Below are 8,846 nucleotides of genomic sequence, written 5' to 3' on the forward strand. Positions count from 1 at the left end.
GTTTCTGAGCAGGCGCTACAACTTTTGGATTGAAGATTTTTTGCTAGAATAAGTATTTAAAAAGTTCATTAATCACTCTTTGTTAATTAGCAATGTTGGTTGGCGGGAAAAATGTGCTGACATGCTCTATATGGCTCAAAACAATACTGCGCTAAATGCAGACGCGTAGCGTCTACGTTAAATTGTTATTACTTAGTGCTCCTTAGCTGAAACACCCTGTATGCCGAAAGCGTGAGCGTAGATTGAGGCGTGCCGGTTCACAATGATGATAATTTTCTATCTTGGGTACATGTCAAAACTCGACCATAAAACCTTTGCTGTAATATATAGCAGGCGACACTTGCAGTTTGCGTCAAAGCATTGGCTTGAGGCTCTGAAATTTATTCAGGACTTCTCTTATCTCTAATGGAACACCGCACCGAATCTGTTTATGCGAAGAGATAAATCGAGCGGCTGGTGGTTTCTTCGAGTCGTAAGAAGTAAGGATGCTTTTTAGATCCACCATCTGATCCACATCATGTTTCGGATCCAAGGCACGAAGTAGGACACCCTGGTGTGCACATTAGGGTGGTAGTCCTTGCTGCAGCCCACTGAGAAAGAGATGACGCCCACTTGATAATACCTGCGAAGACCCTTTCTCCAGATGACCACTGGGCCTCCTGAGTCGCCCTGTATCGATGCGAGATAGGAGAAGGAGACAAGAGGGAATCACGCGTGAGTAATGGTTACGCTGATGCCGCTGTGTTCGAATGCAGAAAAAGTGGCGTCTTGCGAGGTAAGCATGTTTTAAACTGCACAATTGGTTGACTAGTAGTCGGAGTGCCCTTATCATTTGTTTTTGCCGGAATCCTAGAAAAGGTGCCGCTTGTGCTAACATTTCACTAAATGGGATAGTACTCGTCAAAGTCATCACTAATATATGTCAAGTAGTCCACATTTTGGCTACGGTTGAAGGCATTTCCTGTTAAAGAAGTGTTGGCCACTCAAAGCGCCTATGTTACTTCCTTATATGGGCCTTAACGTGACAGACAAAACGTTAGTGCGTGAGTGCGGAAATTTGCTCTTCAAAATGTTCGGTACATCGACTCGTCATATTTCACGCAATCAGTTTTAATCCACTGAGCTCGAATCCTTTGTGATACTATTATATCCTGTTTGTGAAAACTATAAACAGCTAAGCTTTATTCAGAGCCTAAAAGTAAGTGAACCAATATGGATTATACACATGATGTCACAACTTAACGATATAAATCAATTATTATTTTAAGCTTGCATATTGAAGCTTCAGCTCCCGTGTTAGGATTACCATGCTCAAAACACATTAGAGATGGTGCTTGCCTGACAGACACCCTTGCCATTTGTTTTCGTGCATATGACCTGGGCGCCAGTGAACACGTCCTGCTGCACCCATGGGTTGAAAGACGGTGCGCACTTGCGAAAAGGCAAGAATTTCGTCTCAAGGTAGCGAAGCCTATCCGTGCTCTTGCCACCTGGAGAGAGAGAAACACTCTTTAAAACTGCAAGTCTTGTAAATTGTTTGAGTGTTATTAGCGGCACGAGCAACGTGTCACACTTTTCATTCCCTTCAAAGCACTTCCAATTGAGCACTTTCTTCCGGTTTGCCGAATATTCAGAAATTGTGTTTTAAAAAATAAAACTGGTATGAAATATATGGTTATGGTTCGAGATAAGATTGCTGTTGGATACGTATATTATCGGAACATAAGTTCACCTAAAATAAGGGCCAATCAACTGTCAGAATAATTATTCAAAATAATTGAAATGGTTCATTGAAATAGCAGATGGTTTTCTTGGGAGCCGATGCGATTGTAGGGGCACCTGACGGAGCACATCTCAACCACACGCTTTTTTCTGCTTGGCCTCTGAGATCCGGTTCGACAACACAAACACAAAAGTAAACCAACTAATGAAACAGACATGCAATTAAGCCAAGGAAAGCATAGTTGGCATTATTCGTGGTTTATTAACTGTATTGTAATGATTCTCACATAAATTGAAAGAAGTTGAAGTGAACAAAAAATCACCCTTTCAGTCAGCGGGATCCGAGCCCACAAGCTTCGAATTCGAAGGTTGTGGGAGTGAAGTGAAATTTGCAGAGAAATGGAAAGATCGGCTGTCGTTCATTGGTAGCATACGTTTCGTACCCTACGATGCGGATGCTGCTTTTAAATGTGTGAGCACAAGAAAATAACAGAAGAAGAAGAAGAAGAAGAACAAAACTTTATTTTGAGGGAATGGGTAGAAAAGGGGGTACTCAGGAGCCTGTTGGTTGGGGCCCCAAGTCCAGGGCCCCACTGGCTTGCGCCGCTCGCCTAACTTGACTCAGAAGCGCTAATTGCACCTCTGGGTCCGAGCTGGCAAGTTGTGCCTCCCACTACTCCGAACGTCCTACAATGTTGCTGCCTAAAAATGAGTTTAAGTTCGCTGGCTTTCGGTCACACTCCCACGAGATATGGTATAAAGTTGGCAAACCGCCGCACCACGGACAAGTGTTACGGTACAACGTGGGATGCATTTTACTGAGCCGCGATAAATTTGAAAAGACTCCCGTCGGCACCTTGCGGAGATCCGTAGCGTCTTCCCCTTCAAGCGATTTATGGGGGGCACTATATTTTTGCCGTGTGCTCCGCTGGTAAGCGAGAATGTCTTTTGGGGCCATTAAATGGGGCTCGATTGCGGGGGGGCTGATGCTCCGCTCGGTTCGTCAAATCTCGAGCTAAAGCGTCCGCTCTCTCATTCCCTTCTAGGCCAGCGTGTGCGGGGCACCAGATTAGCCGGTGTCTCTTGGTTAAGTTAGGTCCAATCAGTTTAATTATGTTTGCGGGTAAGCGTCCGTTCATATAAAGTCGGCACGCCTCTTGGGAGTCTGAGATGATGATTGATTGTTCTTCCTCTCTATGTTCTTGCTCTCTAATGGCCAAGGCTACGGCAAAGGACTCCGCCTTGGCAATTGAGGAAGTGCATAGAGAGGCACTCGTGACCGTCTTAAAATCCCAGTCAACTGCTGTGGCTACGCATTTCGCCCAGTTGTATCTGGTCGCGTCAACGTATATGACGTTTGCCTTTGCTGTTAATTGTTTCTTAAGCCACGTTCTTCCCTCCTTCTTGTGTTTTCCTCTCTCGTCATATTTTTCGGTAAAGGCGCGACCGAGATCATGCGACGGATGATTTCTGGCACGCCTATCAGTTCCTCGTCTAAGTTTTGGGGGTATGGTGGTATACCTAGCCGTGTCAGGATCTCTCTGCCAGACCGTGTTTTGCTTACACGGTTTCTTTGGGAGATGAGAACTGCCGCCTTTAGCTCGGCGTACGTATTGTGTACGCCGAGCTCAAGTAATTTACTGGTTGGCATATTTGCAGGTAGCCCCAAGGCCGCTTTATAAGCACGTCGGATTATGGAGTCGACCTGCCCTTCTCCGCTCTTGTTTAGCGTGTGGAAAGGCAGGCCGTATATAGTCCTGCTCATCACTAGCGCCTGCACCAGTCGTAACGTGTCTTTTTCCTTCATGCCTTGCCGGTGAAATGTGATACTTTGAATCATCCTTGCAATCTGTTTTGTTGTGGTTTTCAATGTAGCGATGGTGCGGCTTGCTCTACCGTTGCTTTGAATCCAGAATCCCAGGATTCGTGCTATGTTAACCTCCCGAATGTTATTCCCTTCCACTTGAATTTCTACGTTCCCATTGCTTTTATATCGTTTGCCGTGTATTCGGATGATTTCTGATTTCTCCGGGGCGCAGTGAAGTCCACTGGCACTGGCAAATTTTTCTACAGCTTTGGCGGCTTCCTGAAGAGTTTCCTCTTTCGCTGCCAAAGATCCTCGCTTGGACCAAAGAGTAATGTCGTCCGCGTATAAGGTGTACCCCAGTCGCGGGACTTCCTCCAGAGCACGGGCGAGTCTTCGCATCGCAATATTAAACAGCAAGGGGGAATGATCGCCCCTTGGGGGGTGCCCTTGTTGGGCATCTGAAATGTTTGGGATTTGACTTGGCCAATGCTTATTGTAGCCTTCCTTCCGGTGAGGAACGCCTTTATATAGTTGAATGTTTTTTCGCCGCATCCAATTTCATTCAGTTCAGAGAGGATGGCGTCGTGAGAGATGTTGTCGAAAGCTCCTTTTAAATCTAGTGCTAGGATTAGGTGTTCACTGCCTTTAGGAATTCCCTTTAGCACTTCTTCCTGTAGGAGGAGGAAGGCGTCCTGCGTAGACAGACCGCAACGGAAACCCAGCATTGTGGCAGGGAAGAGGTTTTCTTCTTCAATGTAATTTTGTAACCTTGTTTGCACTACCCGGTCAAAGAGCTTCCCCATGCACGATGTTAGCGATATTGGTCTCAATGCGTCTAGGGTAGGCTTTTTGCCCGGTTTGGGTATAGTAATTATATTTGCTTCTTTCCACTCATCGGGAACTATCCCTTTGTTCCAGTAATGTTCATTGAAATGGTTTGTGAGACCTTCTATTACGCTGTCGCTCAGATTTCAGAACCAGAGACGTACCACTACAAGCCGCGTAAAAGCTTACACGATATGAGCTCTCCCGACGAGGCTTTAGGCCTGAAAAGTTGCGCGTTCTGGAATTCCATGGCCTTCTGGTTTACAATACATGTCAAGCTGATCAACATATTTCCCGCCTCTATTAGAAATCTACCATAGAAGAGATTGTACAGAGCGGACCAACGTAACCGTTTTCCGCCGAGGCTCTGACTGGTGACACGGCTGCAATTTAGCACGGCCTTGGCCTGGTAGTGTAAGGGCAACACAGTGAATATAACCTCGCACCCATGATTTTAAGGCTAAAGCCTAAGTTACCTCATTAAATGCCAAAAGTGACCGTCGGCGTCAACACGGACGACGCAAATGTCACGGGATCACAGATGACGTCAGCATGACACCACAATTACACAACTTGTTACGTGAAAATGACGCCATTATGACGCCACATCACATTACGTCACACGACGGCGTCATCGCATGACATCATCACGTTGGCAAAGGCGAGCCGATTCCGGAGGCACACACCATGAACATCACACACAATGTGATGTTCAGGAAGCTGCTAGAGGGGGGGGGGGGTATGTCACTCGAATGAAATGAAATAGGAGATGGCCGTCGATTTCGGGTCGTCTTAGTCGAATGCATAATGTATCATGTGACTTTTGATTTTTACCGTCGTGAATATCATATGTTCTTCAATATGATCACATTTCTTCGAAACTAAACGAGTGGCTACAAATTAAGCAGCCCCAGCGCAACCTTTTGTCGCTCAGCGCAGCACGCTGCGGACGCAACCTAAGATATGTTATGGAAGTCTCTGTAACTGAACGAAGTAAGCAAGAAAAATAGAGACCATTGAATATTTCACCTTGTCATAAATTGCGTATGAGCTTGCAGGCAGCCTTAGGTTTTTTCCATTAGTAGTTTATCAAGTTACGCGGCGCTGGACACCGCTGGAACACATTGAGGACAATTAAAAGTTTAGGCTACCAAAAAGAAACGAAAAAAAAAGATACCTTCGGTCAGCTTTCCCCACCCAGAAGCATACGCTTTCTTGTTGACGACTTCCAATCGCCGCATGGGCAAACAGATTGGTTTGACGAACTTGTCAAAACGTAGTGGCCTTGTCAACTAGAAGAGACGAAGCAAACAGTGCTTCTTTGAAAGACTTCCTTTAGGCCGCGAGATTAGTTGCAAAATGAGTTGTCCATACCGTTTGTAGCAATCAGGCCGGAGAATGACATTTTAGAAGTGATAATTTTACAAAATGTTAAGTGCGTTTCCTAAATTGAACTGTGGTCGATGTGGTTTGAGCACTCTGAGCAACATTAAAGGGGTACTGACACGAAAATGTTCAGTTGTTGTTTTTCTACATCAAATGAAGTCCCAAGTCCTCAGGAGCATAGGAAATACACTGGTAAGCTGGCTGCACCCTCAGAAATTCATTACAATATGTTTTTAAAATAGAGTTTCGCTTCCTACTGCACCCTGACGTCAAGACACAGTATAAGCTTCTCGTCACTTGTTCGCGCAAGTTATCGTGACGTTTCGACGGCCGCTCCGCAGGCGGCGCAGAAGCAGCCATTTTGAATATTTTGGTACCTGACGTCATCACAATTAGTCATGCTGTTGCGTGAAGTCACCAGGATCGACGATGTAGCCTGACATTACGTAATGTCGATGTAAGTAGGTGCGCCATGAAAAATTTTACCTTAATATTAATATAAAATATCTTATCAGCATTTACTAATCTTCACACTTGCTCAGAGCTGTCTCTGGATACATGGGATTTGTATACGAAGTTAAAGCACTTCGAAAATTGGTGTCAGTACTCCTTCAACCGTTCGGAATACTGGAACACGGAAGTAAGGAGAATACATCATGTGTTTTCGTGTGCATTTCGCTACAAATATGACATGAAATAAGTGTACTTCGCTACTGCTTACAGAGGTTGTCTGTTTAGAGCTTACAGCACAGTGGCGCACCCTGTGAAGTGCAACGTCTTTGCTTTTGGTACAGTTAGTGCGCTCCCTAGTTAGAAGAATATTTCACTCATTAGACAGATTCAGTCCTCCTCAAACGAACGAGTGATAACGCGTATAATATGCCACGAAACCAACGTTACCATGCATGTCTAATTACCGATCCGAGTAAACAACGCGTGCACGTTTACCTTCACAAGGGCGATGTCGTTTGCTACAGTTGTCATGCTAAACCGTGGATGTGGTATGATGTCCTTGGCCGAAGCAATGGGACCTTCCTCTAAGTACGTGCTGTTGTATCTCACGTCAATGGACAAAGGTCGTCGGTACCTTTAAAGAAAACAGAAGGTATGCTGCTTAAAAGTTTACACACCCTTCGTACCTAGCTTGACAATAAATTATTGTTTTATGCTGCTCAGTTTAAAATCCAAGAGCAGTTATTTTTATACGAGACCTTCCGCAGCAGATGTCACTCTGTGTTCGCGCTCATTGGCTGGTTCTAGAAAGCCGGGTGAGTAGTCGCTTCAATCACTGGACACGCGAGATTATACGTCACACAAAGGTGGACTGTCACCGAAAAGGATGGTTTCAGAACACGGCCACAAGCCAACTGTATAGGTTATACGTGGAATTACGACAAATATAAAAACAGCATTATCGTCCTCGTCACTCGATATCTGAATGACAACAAGAACAAGGGCAAGCGTCCTGCCGAGCTGACAAACTTGCTGACCATCGGCAGCAGCAGATAATTGAGTAAATTATTCTTTAGCAAACATGCAGCAAAAAAAAAGACACAGTATCGCCATTATATGTGAGAGAAAAATGTGCTTGAAAGTGCCGTATTCGGCTAACGCATACGGAATTCTAGGTTAATTGAGTTCGAGACTCTTTCTTAGCATCATCCATCGATATTTTCGCTGTAATTCGAAACTCTGTTTTCGCCATTCTCTCAGCGTTTTATCAATGACACGCGTGAGCTATACGCCGGTTCTAGCAGCAACACTGTATAATGCAGCATGCCAATATTTATTTGGGGAATGTTGTGAAAGGCACAGCAAACAATGTTTAGTGGTCAGCCGGGTTTTACCTCTTGTAATATCGTGTGCGCATAATAAAAAAAAAAAATTGGCATCCTTGTTGCAGAAGGCAGTAGGAAAATTTCTGCCAAGCCGATACTTTTTGGGAAACTTACCCAAAGTGCACGCAGTGGGCTGCAGTCAAAATGAACCTACGTGACAGTATGGTACCACCACATGCAAGTTGTTTGAATGTAGGTTTAATCTTATAATTCGTTACTATATGTACCTGCGCAGAAAAGAAAATCACTTTAATCACGCAAGCTTCATAATTCAGTTGTCAAACCAGAATAATCATTTAATGTTAAGAATGATGCAACGAGTGCCACATACGTAGAGGAAAAACAGTATTACTACGCGGACTGCACTCAATCTTCACATCTAATGTCCCTGAGTCGCCGCTCTACAAACATGAACAATGAAATGGAAAAAAAAATTGTAGTCATGAAAATTACGGCAGCTCAGTTGTCATACTCTAGAATGTGTTCTCTGATTTCTACTATGAATAGTCCACGAATATGTTAATATAAAACTGACGAAGTCAGTGCTCGAAATTAACAAAAGATTTATAATAGCTCATGTGCAGAAGCGTGGACTTATACGAAATGAACGAAGAATAACACTTTTCTTGCTTTCCGAGTGCATTACGTCATTCCGCTGAATTACACTAGTACTCTCATATTACTGCAAGTAAACACTGTTGACTAATCAACAGCCTCATGAAAAAGAATGGCGGTCCACGACGCTATAGCTCAGAAGTCCGCCATAGTAAGCAAATAATATATAGCATTGTAACTAAGGCAGCCAGGTTATGCACGCAGCCGATATTTATGTTTAGTAGCGACAGTGATGAACAATAAAAGGTAAAAAAAATTCCGTTCTCATGTAAAATACGGCAGCACAGTTCTCAGACTATAGGATTCGTTCTCTTATTTGTATTATGCATACTCCACAAATATTTAGTATAAAACTGCCAAATTCAGTGCTCCAAAATGACAAGGGGTTTGTAACAGCTAATGTGCAGTTGTTTGAAAGATGGGATGCATAGTGCTGTGTCCGTCAGTGCAATATTTTGTTTCCTCGAAGATGAACTGTTTACATTCTAAAGTGAAGTACACATTTAAAGGCTTATTTTCATAGAAATACATCGCCGCTGTCTCCGAGTATTTAAATCTTTATTTTGATCTTTTCATTATACTAAATTAAGCTAGTAGTAAGCTGACCAAACTGACAAACCTACTAAAAAGGAAGAAGACGAGCTCAGTGCTGG

The 8,846-nt window shown here is 43.9% G+C and overlaps 1 protein-coding gene across 1 annotated transcript; it reads right to left on the reverse strand.

Moving 5' to 3' along the window:
• Window positions 1–492: 492 nt before the first annotated feature.
• On the reverse strand, window positions 493–7,800 carry LOC119402787 (serine protease 44-like). Its single transcript, XM_037669859.2, has 5 exons — window positions 7,693–7,800; window positions 6,689–6,827; window positions 5,532–5,646; window positions 1,339–1,490; window positions 493–669 (listed from the first exon to the last, which is right to left on the reverse strand). Exons 2-5 carry the CDS (start codon window positions 6,722–6,724, stop codon window positions 493–495), a joined length of 480 nt encoding a protein of 159 aa, XP_037525787.2. The 5' UTR covers window positions 6,725–6,827; window positions 7,693–7,800.
• Window positions 7,801–8,846: the final 1,046 nt, after the last annotated feature.

The sequence above is a fragment of the Rhipicephalus sanguineus genome, chromosome 8 (assembly GCF_013339695.2).
Source record: "Rhipicephalus sanguineus isolate Rsan-2018 chromosome 8, BIME_Rsan_1.4, whole genome shotgun sequence".
NCBI classification, from domain to species: domain Eukaryota; kingdom Metazoa; phylum Arthropoda; class Arachnida; order Ixodida; family Ixodidae; genus Rhipicephalus; species Rhipicephalus sanguineus.

Coding starts and splice junctions, on each gene's coding strand:
- LOC119402787 (XM_037669859.2), bottom strand. CDS start 6,724: ATGACAACTGTAGCAAACGACATCGCCCTTGTGAAG. Junction 5,647..6,688: donor ACGACATCGCCCTTGTGAAG/GTAAACGTGCAC, acceptor CGTCTCTTCTAG/TTGACAAGGCCACTACGTTT. Junction 1,491..5,531: donor GTGGGGAAAGCTGACCGAAG/GTATCTTTTTTT, acceptor CTCTCTCTCCAG/GTGGCAAGAGCACGGATAGG.